This window comes from Leuciscus leuciscus, assembly GCF_965113295.1.
Source record: "Leuciscus leuciscus genome assembly, chromosome: 17".
NCBI classification, from domain to species: domain Eukaryota; kingdom Metazoa; phylum Chordata; class Actinopteri; order Cypriniformes; family Leuciscidae; genus Leuciscus; species Leuciscus leuciscus.
Window position 1 is genome coordinate 7,972,070 of NC_138741.1, and position 17,894 is coordinate 7,989,963.

At 38.4% G+C, this 17,894-nt stretch overlaps 1 protein-coding gene across 2 annotated transcripts; it reads left to right on the forward strand.

Moving 5' to 3' along the window:
- Window positions 1-225: 225 nt before the first annotated feature.
- Window positions 226-16,369, forward strand: LOC309479240 (calpain-1 catalytic subunit-like). 2 transcript variants are annotated; one of them, XM_082143242.1, is made up of 23 exons: window positions 327-364; window positions 880-996; window positions 1,425-1,698; window positions 1,921-1,993; window positions 3,558-3,676; window positions 3,812-3,945; window positions 4,137-4,311; window positions 4,470-4,541; window positions 4,857-4,942; window positions 8,771-8,842; window positions 11,958-12,118; window positions 12,195-12,355; window positions 12,494-12,505; window positions 12,594-12,799; window positions 12,957-13,008; window positions 13,434-13,502; window positions 13,587-13,644; window positions 13,742-13,803; window positions 13,949-14,017; window positions 14,459-14,537; window positions 14,786-14,902; window positions 15,296-15,348; window positions 15,489-16,369. In XM_082143242.1, exons 2-23 carry the CDS (start codon window positions 902-904, stop codon window positions 15,513-15,515), a joined length of 2,226 nt encoding a protein of 741 aa, XP_081999368.1. In that variant the 5' UTR covers window positions 327-364; window positions 880-901; the 3' UTR covers window positions 15,516-16,369. The 2 variants fall into 2 exon arrangements, with proteins under 2 accessions (XP_081999369.1, XP_081999368.1); XM_082143243.1 differs by lacking the exon at window positions 880-996 and having other exon boundaries at window positions 226-364.
- The last annotated feature ends 1,525 nt before the right edge of the window (window positions 16,370-17,894 follow it).

Consider the following 17,894-nt stretch of genomic DNA (forward strand, 5'->3'; position numbering starts at 1 on the left):
TAATGGGGTGTCTAAAAAGCAGAATGTATTTTATTATATTATGCAGAGAAATAAACCATGCACACTATCTTTCCTCCAAGAAAATAATAATAATAACAATAATAACTTGCTAATGTGAAATATGTAGACCAATGTTTTGTCCTTTGGCAAATGTGGAGGATTCTTATAATGAAAAAGATTCAGATGAGTTCAGATGAGTTTCTGTCAATCACTTCTTTTTTATAAACACATACCCCCCCTGATACCCCCACATAGAATGGGGCAGGGCTTCTACAAGTGTTTAAAAGCTTGGAGTAAGGCAAAAGTGTGTAAAGACGGAGAAGATTACCAGTCACTTGGGTGAAAATTCATTGCATCTCTGAAGGTACATATTCATCTTATTTATGTCAGTAATGCAATAAGTTAAAGCTCAATAGTCTCATTGGAAGGGAAAACCTATATTCAGTTTGTATATACAAACTAATTGATAAAAAAAAAAAAAAAGCACTTTATGGATTGTATACTTGTATGAATTTAGTTACTTTGTCTTTAGTCTGTAACATATGCTAAATAAAGTACTAGTGTACATTTACATCTGTAGATGTTGTTCTGTAAGGATTTATTATACTGTGGGTAACACTTTATAATAACGTTCAGTTGTAAGTCATTTACAAGTGATTAGTAAATTATTAACTAATCATTTATGAAACATGACTATGCTTTCATAAATGATTAATAAGTAATATGTTCATTATTTTATGTATGTTTTGTAGATTCAGTTATAAGTCATTTACAATTGATTATTTAATGATTAACTAATCATTTACAAAACATGACTATGCGTTTCATAAATGTTTAATAAATGATGTTACATTTTTTTGTATGTTTTGCTCACATCAGGTGAACAGTGGTTAAAGACTCCATGTGTGTCAGAGAAGACAGCTTTCTATACCCTCACCAGTCAGCACTTACACTGCAGTACACACTACAGTGTTCAACACCTGTTATAGATGATGTGTAAACACATGAATAAATCATTTACAACACTTTCTGCATCCCCTAATCTAAAGTGTAAACTATTCATCACTTGTAAATGTGTTACACATCATTCATTTTATCTATGAATGATGTGTAAAACATTTACAAGTGATGAATAGTTTACACTTACCGAAAAATCAATAACAGGATGGGTTCTGTTTAGGTTTAATTGAACATGTGAACAACCATATTCAAAGACTCTTAGCACGCATACCACGAGAACAGTCATAGAGCTGTAAGATGAACAGACCTTCCTCTTAAAATAAAGATTGCGGCTGGTATTTCTGGTGGCAGGGAATGGCACAGGTTGTCAATGGGAACTGGTGAATATGAATGTGATAGAGGTAACTTTTATTAAAGCAATGTAATATCTTTGTATTGTTGTTGTAATTTCCTCTTTTTAATAGTAAAGAAATCCAGACAGATTTCAAAATGCCTCCTCCAGCGGTTCCACACGGCATGTGCCTAAAAATCATGGATGACCGCAACACGAAGGGTGGCATGGGCTCTGAAACAAATCCTTTGAAGTTCATGGATCAGGACTACAACTTTTTACAAGAGTACTGTCTTAAGACAAGACAGAGATTTGTTGATGAGTTTTTCCCGCCAGACCCTCGTTCCATTGGCGAAGGGCTGCTGGAGCCAGAAGTCATGGCCCGAGTGGAGTGGATAAGACCATCGGTATGTAATCTATACTTCATTTGTGACGTGTTCTGATAATAATGCACAACTAAGTAGAAGTGTAAAATTCTATAAGCTAAAAGATGTGAATATGATAATTACATTTTTTTTTTAAGAATTTAAAAGAGACTACTAAAAACAACTTTCAATCACATCCCTTTCACTGAAAGCATCAGTTGATCACAAGTCAAATACTGAAGATCTTACTTTTTTTTTCTTCAGAATTTGTATCCAGATAAAGCTGAATTTATTGTAGATACAGTGTCCAGGTTTGACTACGCCCAAGGGAATATAGGTATGTCTGGGTAACCACAGTATTGCTGTTAAAGCGTGGGAAGGCAGTTTTTAAGACGCTAGAAATAGCGAGCTAGCTTTGAAAGCATAAGATCCCATAAGATCTGCAAAGTGTCATGAGAGACGGCATTAAATTACCTCACGTCTCAAAGCAAATAACACTACAATAATATTGAACGTAAAGGAAACAACTTGCAGAGCTCTTACTTGTACCACCTGACTGCTGCAAATACATTTTTGCGTTGATAGTGTTGCCATAGAAACACAAAAATCCGAGCCTGAGGAGGTGAACCGCTCCGGGTAGAACGTCACTGGTTGCCATTTCTTAATTACGGTAATTACGGTAATTACGGCAGTGCTTTGGCTGTCTGTCTACAACTCTGCAGCATTGCCTCATGAAACCCGCTGATGACATGTGATGGAAATACAGGCAGGAAGGTCATCAGGACCGAATGCAATGATTGGACGTGCATTTCTTTGGTCCCGAGACTTCCACTGAAGATATGATCATTTTTAAATTTCAATTGAAGACCAGTTCAATTATTGATTGCCATCAAGATGAGAAGAGAGTTTCAACCAGTATAAAAAAACATAAAAAAACCTCTAAATTCTAGTGCATTGGCACCTACTGCCACCTAGCGGCATCATACAAGCAAAATGGTGTTCAGTTCAATTACCTATGCCATTGTAGACCATTAATTCAGTCAGTCATGATTATTTTTTCCTATAAAAGATTAGAGGGGCTATTGAGATAAAGTGACTTGCTCTGTGTAAATAAAAGCTTAGCCTATATTTAAACCAAGTAACATTATTGTATTTTGTACAGATTTGGATATTATTATTTTTCTGCCCTCTGAGCAACACACTAGGTGCTATAATAAGTGCATTTGAGTTTCACATTCCTTTTCCCTTTCAAATCCTTGTAAGCCCCAAGAATCATACATCTGATTTTATTTGCCTGCAGGGAAATTTTACCGCCATTTTGAATTTTCTGGAAAACCTTTTTTTTTTTTGGTTAGATGGTTCGATTTGCACAAAACTTGGCATGCATTATTCCAAGAGACTCATGACAAAATGTTATCGGAAGAAACATAATATTATATTGCACTTACAATGTCGTTTTTTTAATAAGAAATGTTTTTTGTTTACAAAAGTATATTTACAAAGAAATGTTATTTTAACTTTAATTTATCCCAATAATATTTAAAACATATTTGTCAATTTGTGTGATGTGGTAGGCCTATATATATTGCTGTCTAATAAAAATGAAGAGACAATATTATTTGTCTTTTATTATATACAGAATAACACATCTATAAAGACACACTTAAAGACTTATTATATTTGAAAAGATGCATGGCAACATCCCTATATCCTTTAGTCTGAGCCATTGGTGCCTGATGATTGCCTCTTGTGGCTATACTTAGGCTTGATTTCTGCTGAAAACAAAGTAAATTCCTTCACTAGCAAAACTAGAAAAAAATAATAAATGAGTTGTGGAATATGAAAGATAGCATATCAAATTAGTTTACACAGTTTCAATTAGTGTGTTTTTTTTTCTTCAGGAAACTGCTGGTTTCTGGCCTCTGTTGGGGCTCTAACATTTCAAGACAAATTTTTACAGAAGGTCGTCCCAGATGGACAATCGTTCAGCCACAATTACACTGGTTTATTTCACTTCAGGGTGAGTTCCTCTTATTTCATGCCATAATTTCCAATATTTAATTCTATTTTGATCATATTATCCAGAATCGAAACTCCAAGTAATAGTTATTCCTGTTAGTTTTTTACTCAGTGTTCTGCTTATTTAAACTTACAGTTCTGGCGGTTTGGGAAATGGTACGATGTTGTGATTGATGACAAACTGCCAACAATCGACAACAGGCTGATTTTTGTCCAATCAAAAACATATAATGAGTTCTGGCCAGCCTTGCTGGAGAAAGCGTATGCAAAGTAAGTGCCTGTACATCTTTTAGTGACTTCATAAAAAATAATTTCAAGTATATGTAAGCAATTGTGCTGTCATATTCAATATACAGTAAACACGACTGTAATCCAACCTGTGATTAATGTACTGTATTAGTCCTTAAATTTATGTCTATTACATTGTGGCATATCATTTAGAGTTTGAATGACTGTTACAGGGTGTGCGGCTCCTACGCTGACATGCACAGTGGCTGTGTATCTGAAGCCCTCATGGATTTCACCGGAGGGGTTCATATGCACTACGAACTGAAAACGGCTCCAACTGATTTGTGGGAGATAATGTACCGTGCTTTCCAGTCAGAAGTCCTTATGGGCTGTGCAACTCCAGCAGGGGTAAGCAAAAAAGAAAAAAAATAGACTACATTGTACAGGGACATTTTCATTTGTGGGATTAAAAAAAACAAAAAAACACTTACAGCACCTCTTAAGCAATGACTTTTACACCACACCATCTGTCTTCTGATAATTTTTCTCTGTTTCCACATAATCAGAAAGAGAATGAGGAAAAATTACCAAATGGCATTGTTCTGGGCCACGCTTACACTGTGACAAATGTTTACCAGGTAAGACTGCAAAAAATCAAGTCTCGGCACGCATCAGATTCATATAAGGTCTTAAGGTAAATATTTTAGGGACAAAAGATAATGGAAGCCAACCAACTTGATACTTACCCATGCTTTACATGTTTGTACATGATTTGGCCTTTTTGCATAATCTTAGTGTTTGTTCTGCTCGGTGCTCAAATGTGACAAATTATTAAAAATGAACATATGCGTTTTACCTCAAAATTTTGGTAAATTACAAAATAAAGCTACTGGTAATATCAGAAAGATTTGCCACATTTTCATATACTTATTATTTAAAATCATGCTCCACAGGTCATGAGAGGTAAATATCCAGTTCAGCTGGTGAGATTGTTCAACCCATGGGGACGCATTGAGTGGAAAGGCGAATGGGGTGACGAGTAAGAACTGATTTTATTTAACCACACATTTTAGACATTTAGGGCCCTATCTTGCACCCAGCGCAATTGACTTTGTACACCGACGCATGTATCATTCCTATTTTGCACCCGCGCACAGCGGACTTTTCCCTCCACAGACGCACGTCAGTAAACTAGCAAATGCATTTGCGCTCCCAGGGGCGGTTCAGCGCAAAGAGGAGGCGTGTTCCGGCGCAAACGTATTTAGCAGGTTTAGAAAACAATTCCGCCACTGACCAGGAAAAACCTAGTCTAAAGTCAGTGGCGCGTTGTGCATGTTATTTATATGCTATTTTAAGGGCGCATGCTTGGCCTGGCCATAATCAATGTACACATACACTTTGCTTATCTCATCTACACACAGACGCAGCAGTTCTCATTTTTAGAAAACCATACATTATTACAAGGAAAAATATTAACACATGAGGGAAATCATTGTTGTGTCCATGAAGATGTGAAAAAATAGGCATAAATCTAGCTTACACATTTACCCAAATTATTATACCTGTTTAACCGAAGCTAATTTGGGTGTGTTTCTCCATCCCCAATGTAACTTCTCTGTGTTTTACGCCCTGACGAGAACGTCAGCTTCCTCGACTGTAAACCGCTCCTGGCATGCGCCTGGCAAATCCGCCATTATAATATAAATCCGCCATGGAACAAACGCGCCTGCTCTTAAAGGGAATGTGAGATGTCGCTCTGATTGGTTTATTTCACGTTACGCCCAAACCACACCTATGAATAATGAACCTACTTCAGACCAACCCATTTTTGATTTGTGTCGGGCGCAAGAGTCATTTATCCTGCCGGTATAATAGCAACAGCGCCCAAGACCCGCCCACAAAGTTACTTGCGTTTCGCGCTTGATACTTGCGTTTCAGATCGTTAAAATAGGGCCCATAGATTCTCTTGTTAAATTTGTTAAAAGGAGGGATGCGTGACACAGAATGACAATGAAACATGAGTTTTAATAAACAAAGAAATCAAGTTCTACCAGAAAGACTCGGGAGAATAAATACTGTGACAATTATCCATTTATTAGCAACCCAGCAAGCAATAAAGTTCTTTGGCGTAGGCCCCGTCCGTAGCTCGCAATCTGAGGGTCCGGACTCTGCATATCCTGCCTGAATATCAAGGCAGGGGCGCAGCCGACCCCCGTGAGGTATGGAAGGGACCATCCTGGTGGTGGTGGTGAGGAGGATGGAGGGAAGGATTCAATTTGGAGGAGGTGGGGAGGATGGTGGTGAATTGAAGCGTCAGCATCTGCGAACTCAAACATAAGTACCGAACTTTTATACCACAAGTGTTGGAATGTGATTGGATAGATGAAAAGGTAGAGTGACGTAACAATTAAGTCTTCCTGGCAGAACTTAATGCTAAAGCTTTCATTAAACTCTAAACATCTACCATAACTTCAACGACGAACAGAGATCTGAGGAAACTGAGAGATAGCACAGGATAGCAATCAAAGAAACAGGGAACAGGGTAGGGTTGCACCAGCCGTTCGTAAGTTCTTTCTTAAATTGGAACGTAAAGTCCACACTAGAGGCTTAGTAACTACTAGCTAATTTGTAACTAACCCTGAACTTTATTCCCGTTGCACCATTTGTTCGTAAGGCAGAGCGTAGCTAGTAGGTCGTAAGATGTTAGATGTCGACTGATATTTGACATGCTCAACATGGACCGATGCACACGCCGGCGCGTGTAGGACGGGTTCGTGTTAAAGATAGCCGCTAACAAAGTAATCTTTTCACATAATGTTCTCTCTCTTAAAATGTAAGCGAGTGTAAATGTCAGCATAATCATATATGTCTAAAGAATTGAAGTCTGTCAGGTAAAAGAAGAGCTTATTGATGCAGTTCAGTCTATCTGATATTTAATTACATCCGTTACTCCTGATCGGAGGCTGCCGTAAATATTTAGTTTATACGTAGAGTTACGCTTCAACTAAGTTTAATGGTGCAACTCAAAAATATTTAGAAGTGCGTAAGTCGTAACTTAGTGTCCATTTACATCAAAACTAGGCTAAGTTATAACTTACGCACAGCTGGTGCAACCTGCCCCAGGTGTGCAACTAATCAGAAACCATGGTAACAAACTAAGAACTAGAAACCAGCAAAACAGTGACAAAGAAACTAAAAAGAAAATGATACTATTAAACTAAACAAGACATGATAAAGAAACGAAACATTACTTGACCATGACAATGTTTGCCTAGCAATAATACAGTGGGGGAAATAATTATTTAATCCCCTGCTGATTTTGTAAGTTCGCCCACTTACAAAGAAATGAAGGGTCTACAATTTTATGGTAGGTTTATTTTAACGGAAAGAGACAGTATATCAACCAAAAAATCCAGAATAATCACATTATATAAAGTTTATAAATTGATTTGCATTTCAGTGAGTGAAATAAGTTATTTGATCCCCAAGCAAAACATGCCTTAGTACTTGGTGGAGAAACCTTTGTTGGCAAGCACAGAGGTAAGACGTTTCTTGTAGTTGGTCACCAGATTTGCACACATGTCAGGAGGGATTTTGGTCCACACCTCTTTACAGATACTCTCTAAATCCTTAAGGTTTCTTGGCTTTTAAACATAGATATAACATAATCTAAAGCATGTACATCATGTCTCAAAATAAAGAAGCAAATATATAATCTATATAATCCTTGTTTCGTTCTGTTCCCTGCCGGTTATCGTCTATATGTTATTGTGTGTGTTGTGGATTCTTCATGGTATCTTGGTTTCTTGAATTAAAATATCTTCATAGTAACCCTGAGAGACATTTAAGTTTGTTTTTCACCAGTTTTAAAACCATTATTATCTGATTGAAATATATTTTGAATTTGAAACAAATAAGGTTTTAAGGTATAAGTAACAGGGCTGTTTGCATAAAGATGAACAGAGGAACGTGAAAGAATAAAAGGAACATCATTAATAAAAATGGAAAAGTGGACCCAACACTGAACCTTGAGGTATGCCTCTTTCTTGAATAATGATCAGATTTTACCCCCATGAATGATAACACATTGTTTTCTATTATGTAAATTAGAATTAAACCACAATAAAACATTTTGAGAAAGACCAACTGAATAAAGCTCATATTATAATAAGTAATTATCAACTAAATCAAAAGCCTTCTTCAGATCGATAAAAACAGCCCCTGTAAGGCTGCCATTATCTAATTCTGAAAATACATCATTTGTCAATTTTAGTCAAGAACTAGTTGTTAAATAATTAGGCCTAAATTCAGATTGGAAAGGTGATAAGATATTATTAAAATATTATTTAAAAAATATTATTTTCTAGGTACTTTGATAACAGATTATAAATAAATTGTTCAAATACTTTAACAATAACACAAATTATTGATATAGGTCTATTATTTTGTGGATCAAGAATGTGGATCACCTTCTTTATAAATTGGAGTAATACAAGAATACTTCCAGATAGTCAGTTGATCAACCAGTGGATACATGAGGATATGATAATCAATCATTAAGACTGATAACAACAACATTCTAAACTTCTGTAGTTGTTTTTTTAGTAAAAGAAAAAATACAGACAGAGTATATTATTGAAGCTATTCATATAAGAATGATCAGATTCAGATGTTAAAGCAGACTGTAGTCACACAATAGTAGCAGTTTAACATAACTAACTAGCAGAACTGGCAGTGAAAACATTCAACAACAAATTGTTCTATTTTTCTCAGTTCTCAACAAACAAAAAAGTTTGTGAAATTGTTTGATTATTGCAAAGTCAAAATGATCCTTTATTCTGATGTATGTTTTACATAATTCTTTCAGCTCACCCTTGTGGAACGATGTGAGTGATGAGGACCGCAAACAACATCTTCGGGACGAAAATGGAGAGTTCTGGTGAGCATGAACCATGTTTTGAAAAAGATTCTTAACGCGTACTAAAACATGAATTACATATTGTCTATGTAACGGTCACCAGCTGGAGTGCCCTTGAGAGCCACCCGAGGGCACTCCACATCAGACACTCACGTTCACTCTCAGACTACATTTCCCATACTCACTGCCCGGACTCATCATCTCTGATCACTCATCACAGTCACCTGTACCTCATTATCACTGATTGCATTCACCTGTGTCCCATCACCCTGTTAGTCTCAGTCTATTTATACCATGTTCATTCATTCACTCACCGCGAAGTCTTGTTTTAGTGTTACACTGCATTTCTGAGCAGTCTCTTGGTTTTCTTGTCTCTTGTCTCTTGTCTCTTGGTTTTCTTGTCTCTTGTCTCTTGGTTTTCTTGTCTCTTGTCTCTTGGTTTTCTTGTCTCTTGGTTTTCTTGTCTCTTGGTTTTCTTGTCTCTTGGTTTTTGGATATCTTGCCCTGTTCCCTGGATTACTCTCTTGCCTCTGGTCCCTGCCGGTTTTGTTTGTTTGTTTGTTTGTTTGTTTGGACTGCCTATCTGTGTATGACCCTTGCCTGTACATTGGATTATGCCTCTGGATTGCCCTCAAATAAAGCTGCATTTGGATCCTCTACCCTCGTGTCTCAGAGCGGTTCGTAACAGAAGACTTCGCCACACCCAGATCCAGCAGCTATGACCTCCAGGAATCCAGCAGTACGGATCTCGCCTGATCTTCCCAGCATGAGCCGGGAGTTCGCTGGACAGATCGCGGCCTTGGCCCTGGATAGCCTCGATCTGTTCCAGTACACCTGGGGGTTTGTTCCTCTCGCTGCCTCTTGCTCTCTGGGTGACGAGGCAATTAAGTTGTGTTACCGCCTGGGGGCTAAGGAGGTCGACCCGAGGGAGCTCCCCGACCTCTCCGGTCTGGATTGGAGAGAGGCACTCTCCAGATGTCTGGAGAGCTTCCTTCCATGACACGCCATGTCATCGTCTGCACTTCACGTCAGTCCTGCCGAGCCAGAGCCAGAGCTTCACGTCAGTCCTGCCAAGCCAGAGCCAGAGCCAGAGCTTCACGTCAGTCCTGCCGAGCCAGAGCCAGAGCTTCACATCAGTCCTGCCGAGCCAGAGCCAGAGCTTCACGTCAGTCCTGCCGAGCCAGAGCTTCACGTCAGTCCTGCCGAGCCAGAGCCAGAGCTTCACGTCAGTCCTGCCGAGCCAGAGCTTCACGTCAGTCCTGCCGAGCCAGAGCCAGAGCCTGCACTTCACGCCAGTCCAGCCGAGCCCGCACTTCACGGCAAATCTGCTGAGACCAAAGCAGTATGCGTCGTGCCCGCCGCCCCTGAGACTGAGAGCATCATGCCCGCCGCGTCTGTGACAGCAAGCGTCATGCCCGCCAGCACAAAGTCTTCACCGCTGGTCCCGTCCAGCACTGAGCCCTCTTCACCGCTGGTCCCGTCCAGCGCTCAGCCTTCTTCGCCGCTGGTTCCATCCAGTTCAGAGTCGTCTTCGCCGCTGGTCCTGCCCAGCACTCAGCCTCCTTCGCCGCTTGTCCTGCCCAGCTCAAAGCCCTTGCCGCCGCTGGTCCCGTCAAGCTCAGAGCGCGCTGATCCTGATCCAGAGACTGTTCACGTCACTTTCTGCCGATCCAGAGACTGAGCTTCACGTCACTTCTGCCGATCCAGAGACTGAGCTTCACGTCACTTCTGCCGATCCAGAGACTGAGCTTCACGTCACTTCTGCCGATCCAGAGACTGATCTTCACGTCACGTCAGCCGATCCAGAGACTGAGCCTCACGTCACGTCCGCCCGTCAAGAGTCTCGTCCCGCCGAGACTGAATCTGTTCCTGAGCCTGAATCTGATCCTGATACTGAGCCTGAATCTGTTCCTCTTCCTCTTTCTGCGCCTGTGTCTTCGGACAAGATGGCCGACTCCACGCCTGTGTCTCCGTACAAGATGGCCGACTCCACGCCTGTGTCTCCGTACAAGATGGCCGACTCCACGCCAGTGTCTCCGTACAAGATGGCCGCCGCCGAGCCAGTGTCTCCGTACAAGATGGCCGCCGCCGAGCCAGTGTCTCCGTACAAGATGGCCGCCGCCGAGCCAGTGTCTCCGTACAAGATGGCCGCCACCGAGCCAGTGTCTCCAGACGAAATGACCGCCGCCACATCGCCTGAGCCCTCAGCAGAGATGGTCGCCAACACGCCTGAACCTGAGCCCTCAACTGAGATAACCGCTGCCACGGCGTCTGTTCCTGTCCCTGAGCCGGTGTCTGTTCCTGTTCCGGTGTCTGTTCCTGTGCCCCGGCCGCCCGAAGGGTCGTCTCCGCCCCGGCCGCCCGAAGGGTCGTCTCCGCCCCGGCCGCCTGCTCAGCCTGCTCCGCCCTGGTCGCCTGCACAGCCTGCTCCGCCCTGGTCGCCTGCACTGCCTGCTCCACCACAGTCTCCAGGTCCTCTTCCGCTCCACGGGCCTGGCCCTCCATCCCGCCCCCGGGTCCGCCTCCACTCCACCACCCTCCTGGACAATTTAGGAGCGTCTGGAATCCGCTCCTTAAAGGGGGGGCTATGTAACGGTCACCAGCTGGAGTGCCCTTGAGAGCCACCAGAGGGCACTCCACATCAGACACTCACGTTCACTCTCAGACTACATTTCCCATACTCACTGCCCGGACTCATCATCTCTGATCACTCATCACAGTCACCTGTACCTCATTATCACTGATTGCATTCACCTGTGTCCCATCACCCTGTTAGTCTCAGTCTATTTATACCATGTTCATTCATTCACTCACCGCGAAGTCTTGTTTTAGTGTTACACTGCATTTCTGAGCATTCTCTTGGTTTTCTTGTCTCTTGGTTTTTGGATATCTTGCCCTGTTCCCTGGATTACTCTCTTGCCTCTGGTCCCTGCCGGTTTTGTTTGTTTGTTTGTTTGTTTGTTTGTTTGTTTGGACTGCCTATCTGTGTATGACCCTTGCCTGTACATTGGATTACGCCTCTGGATTGCCCTCAAATAAAGCTGCATTTGGATCCTCTACCCTCGTGTCTCAGAGCGGTTCGTAACAGTCTAGGATTTACATATGAAGCAGGTTTTTTTTTTTTTTTTTTTTTCAGGATGTCAATGAATGATTTCCTTAGAACATTTCACAGCATGGATATCTGCTGTTCCTCTCCTGATTTTCTGGAAGAAAAGTCTGCATGTCAATGGATTTCCAAGTTCCACCATGGCAGCTGGGTTCCTGGGAGTACAGCTGGAGGCTGCATGAATCATTCAGGTGCTTTAATTATAATAATAAAGCTACTAGTCATCAATGCAAATCTGCTTCTAACACCCATGTCCTGTAATTGTAGACACCTTCTATACCAACCCCCAGTTTTGGCTGAAGATTAATGAGATGGATAAGGCCTGTGATCAGGGCCAGAGCAATGTTCTGGTGTCCCTCATACAGAAACCTGACAAGAGAAACAGACGCCTTGCTTCACACCATTTCATCGGCTTCTGCGTGTTTGCGGTCAGTATTCACAAAAAAACATAAAAAAACACACACAAAAAGAAACAAATAAACAAACGCAAAGGCAATAAATATGGTTGTACAATGATACTATTGTGCTTAGTGTGTAACCTTTATTTTTGTTTTGAACTTTTACAGGTTCCACCCGAGGCAAGTAAAATATACTCACAGTTTCTATTACATATTACGTAAGCTGTCATATCTTTCTGACACATTTTTTTGTTTCATTATCATTTAGATGAGATCTGAGGGAAAGTTTGGGTCAAGCTTTTTCAATAGCAGAAATCTTGTGGCAACAAGCGGGAACTTTCAGGATGCAAGAGAAGTGATGAAATTATTCAGACTGGAGCCAGGAGAGTATCTCATTGTACCATCCACTTACATCCCTAATAAGAACGCAGAATTCATCCTGTCCATTCTGTGCAAAAATGAGATAAACATTCAGTAAGTTACATGAAGGACTGAGAGATTGACTATAACTTTACAATATTCAACATTTGAGTAATTATTTATGCTTGGAATACTGAAAAACTGACTTTATACACTGAAATGTTCACAATCATGTGCTTTATTACACTGGTTAATAATTTTTTTTATCCAGAAAGGACACAGAAAGGACAGAGAAAGATTTTCTTGTGGATCTCGTAGACGAGGTAATAATACACACACTTATTTTGTAAAGTTTGTCAATATGTGCAATCAGTGAATTAGTTATATTGGTTCTTTCAACATATCTCTGAAATTGCAACTAAACCCTTTATCTTCTTTTTGTTAATTCTCGTACAATGGGAATGATATTAATTGTACAAATAAAGTTAGTATAATTACAGCTTCAGAATCTATTACATGAACACTCTTCTCTGCACATTAAATATTACATTATTGTTTATTCTATACAAATATTAATATAATGTTACATAAATTAACATTTTATTCATTTTAAGATTTGAGAATCTGATATCATCTGAAAATTGTAAAGAGTAGATTATCTTTAATAAGATTTAATAAGATAGATTATCACATTAATTGTGATTTTAGCATTTGCCAATGATACAGTTGTCTCTTTCCTCATATTTAGGTCGCATACAATGATAAACTGGATGAAGAATTTAAAACTAAAACTCTGTTTCGACAATATTCGGATCAGGTAAATATGTATGCTAATATATTATCAAAAAAATAAATTAGCTGCTACAAGCTTCAAACTCTTGAATGTCTTCTTTGGAAACAGTACAAAGTTGTTGATGCTGAGAAACTTCAACAGCTTCTTCATGAAAACCTACTCAGAGGTGAGTGTTTTAAAAATCCTGTACGTTCTATGTGAAATATAGCTTAGAAATCTTAAATTGCCTCATAAATCTCACAAATGTGACCTGTACCTTTTAGGAGATAAAAAAACTGAAGGATTTGGCCTGGATTCCTGCAGAAGTATAATTGCCATGTCAGATGTATCCTTTTTTCCTTAATTAAAAACGATTCAAAAATAATTTGTTGAATGATGATATATGATTTATCCCCATCAGTTTATGTTTCCAGTCAGACTGTGAAGAAACATGTTTTAGCTCTAGAAATATTTCCTGACAATAAAAATAGTTCTCTGTCACTGGAATACTTCGTGGATCAGAATTTCTTCGTCTGTGGACCCGCATTATGATGTACAAGGTGAGTGGATTTGAGTCTGGAATTTAGCTTTGATTGCTGATTGGTGTATATGACTTTCTTCTTTCAGACAAATACAATTGGAGTTATGTTAAAAAATATCCTGGCTCTTCCAAGTTTTATAATTGCAGTGGATTGCAACCAACAGATTGGAGCTCAAAAACGTGCATCCATCTGTCATAAACGAACTTCACACGGCTCCAGGGAGTTAATAAAGCCCTTCTGAAGTAAAACAATGAGTTTGTGTAAGACAAATATTAATATTCAATATGTTACAAAGTAAAATTCTAGCTTTCGGCCTATGATAATGTAGCCTAACTCTTATAATAATTATATTCGTCTAAAAAGAAAGTCATACACCTAGGATGGCTTGAGGGTGAGTAAATCATGGGACAATTTTCATTTGAAAGTGAACTACTCCTTTAAGACAATTTTTTTTTACAGGAAATCTTCTTCAACATGGATTCTTCCAGAGATGGGTGTCTGTCTTTGAACGAACTGCACAATGCATTAGAGAAAACAGGTTAAAGCTTATACAGTTTATACTTTGCGGTAGTAAAACGTTGAAAATATTGTAATTTACTTAGTAGAAGAAAAGTATTAAATATTTGCATTAACTATTTTTTACAAACATCACTGCTGTGGTACAGTGTATCTGTATAGCTGCCTAGTGACCCCTAAAATTGAAAACAGAGATATTATGATACATATAATATTTTCAATCACACATTGTATAGATACTGTATTTATGTCATGGTTCTTGTGCCCTAGGCATGCATATAAATGAAGACATCCTGAGTCTCATGGTTGTGCGGTATGGTGGTGCTACAGAACAGATCTCTCTGGAGGGTTTCATTTGCCTTGTCATGCGTTTGAACTGCATGGCTAGTGAGTAAGACTAGACAGAAAAGCAATTTGATGTTCTCTCTCTCTCTGACTTCCTTATACAGAAAGCTGGAGCCTTTCTCAGTACAAACACTCACATTCACACTCTCAGTGTAACATCTATGGGCCATTTTAAACTTTCCAATTTAACCAAAGTCCACACAGAAATCCCCTGAGCCACCGTGCCGCCCTAATTTGATGTTCAGGACTGTAAAATAAAATGTAAAAAATAAATATTTTTTTAGGGTAAGCTACCAAGAGTTGTGTCACACAAACTGGTAAACAAAATTTTTGCTAAACAAAAATCATGCTCCTGAAATAGTTTGAGCTAAATTCCCTGGGTATTTATTATTATTATTATTATTACATTTTAACAGCCTTTATTTTCTTCATCAGGAATATTCCAGAGACTCTGTGAAAGTGGGAAGATAACTCTTAATGAGAGTGAGGTAATCCTGATGTAAACATTTCAATTTTTCCATATCTCCAACCACATACTGTACATGTGTTTAAAAACATTTTGCTTTATTTTCTTTATTTTTTATCATTCAAAATTCATACATTTACAACCTGTGCATCTGTGTTTTAGTGGATTGGACTCACCATGTACTCATGAGGGAACGTCTGTTTGCCAGGAGGTTTGCCAACAAACGCAAGAACAGATCGGCGGTTTAGCGGGCCAAACATTTCATTTTTTATATATCAAACTAATAAACAAATATTGATGCTTATTTACTTATCCTTTTATTCCTCTAATAATTAAAATGCTTTTGCTTTTCTTATAATTATTATTTGATATAGCCTACACATTTCACATGATACATTTGTTTGTAATTCTGAAATTTGTGCAAAAATAACTGTTTTAACTCTCTGTTTGAAAAGTGATTAATGTAATGGGTGTAATATTTCTCATGTTGACCACCTGGAGTCACTGTTGTTGGATTGTTTGCTTTGGTTTTGAAACCTCCTGCTATTGTTGTCATTGTTAGTTATCTAGTTATCTAGGTTTGACCAAAATAAAAAATAAAAAAGATGACATTTGAACCAACCCCGTGTTGCTAGGGTCAATTAAAGGGATAGTTCACCCAAAAAGTTTTCAAAAGTTGTTCCAAACAGATATTTTGAAGAATATGGGTAACCAAATAGTTGATGGGCTCCATTAAGTTAACTCCCATAGTATAAAAAAAATAAATAAAAAAATACCATGGAAGTCAATGGGGTACATCAACTGTTTTGACATTCTTCAAAATATTTTCTTTTGTGTTCAGAAGAAGAAACAAATTCATACGGGCTTGGTGAGTAAATTATGACTGAATTTTCCTTTTTGGGTGAATTATCCCTATAAGGTATAGGTTCAAAATGCTGCAATTATACATTATACATTATACATGCTGCAAATTATACATGCTGCAATAAGTTCTTTCATCCTTCATGCTGTCAAAACACTAATAAAAATAAATACAAAAATAGTATCCTATCAGTAGAGAATTCTGTACTTTCAGCTGTGGTGTGAACAATTCCAGAGTAATCCCAGATATCTTGGAGAATCTAGAATCAGAGGAAGACGAAGGAACCGTATCAGGTAAATTTACTGAACAGTGAAAACGGGGAGAAAATACAGTGATAAAAACTACACTGTACATGAAAAAAATGTACAGTAATCTAAAATTCGAAACTTGTGTAGCTGTCTCTCTATAGACTTTAGGTAGGGTAGATGGCATATTGAACTTACAGACTTTACAATGGCTGTATAAAAGTTTTTTTTTTTAAATGTTCAAGGTGGTGGCTAATTCGCACGAATTCATACGACCTCACTCATACGAATTTGTTCGATTTTTGCTATACCGTACATGTTCTAAAAGTTGCCCAATTCGTATGAATTCGTACGAACGACCTACTTCTGACCCCGCCCCTTAACCTACCCATCACTGGGGTTTAGACAAATCATATGAATTAGCCACCTTTTACTCACTCCTACAAGATGGTCGTGAGCTAGCGTTGGTAGGCCTACAGAGGCAGAATAGTCTCAATTATAATTCATGCAAAAAACATGATTCACAAATGCGTAGACAATTTCACATGGATGAAACCTAATTCACGTACACACAGACTTTTTTTCCACAAAAAGCAATTCACATGCGAAAAATAAAAATATATATTCATAAAATACATTTCACAAATGCAAAACACAATTCGTAGATATACAACTGTGCCCAAAAACCTTTATTTTTATTTTTTTTATTTAATATTGCTTTATTTGAACATTGAATTAACAGTGTGAAACAACATAATTAGAACACAACAATAATTATTAAGGCAACAAAAATATAAAGAATATGAAAGAAAACACTTTAACAATATCATAGCACAAAACAAAAAACAGACAATGAGATAAACAAGAATGAAAAAAAAGGAAAAAAAGGAAAGAGGGCATTACTTAAATGAAAAGAAATCTAAACATTTAAGAAGGTGAAAAGTTTGTAGTTCTTGCAAATTGTACATGTTCTGAGTGCTTTTGGGTTCAGAGAGGGAGAAATTGTAATCAAGTACTGTTTTATCTCATGTAAGAATACCAAAAAAATTGGTTTACAATTTGAGAACTTACATTTGTGAATATAAAATCTACATAGGAAAATAATTAGATTTATTAAAAAGCAGGCATTTGAATCCGCTTGAAAAAAAAAAAAAAAAAAAAAACAGTTTTGGGATTCATAATTTTTGCAAGATATTGCTTGAGATAAACCAACATCTTTCCAAAGTTGCTGAGTATAACTGCACGACCAAAACAAGTGAAGAAGAGTTTCAGTGTCATTCTGACAGAAAGAGCAATTAGTATCAAAATCATAAATGTTTGACTGGGTAAATACTATGAATTAATTTAAAAGATATTTATTTTACTTTGTTTGTGAGGAAAAACCTTTGTTGTATGGACCATATGTTTTTCCAATTTAAATGATCAAAAAGTCCATTCCAATATGTGATTGCAGGAGGGGCA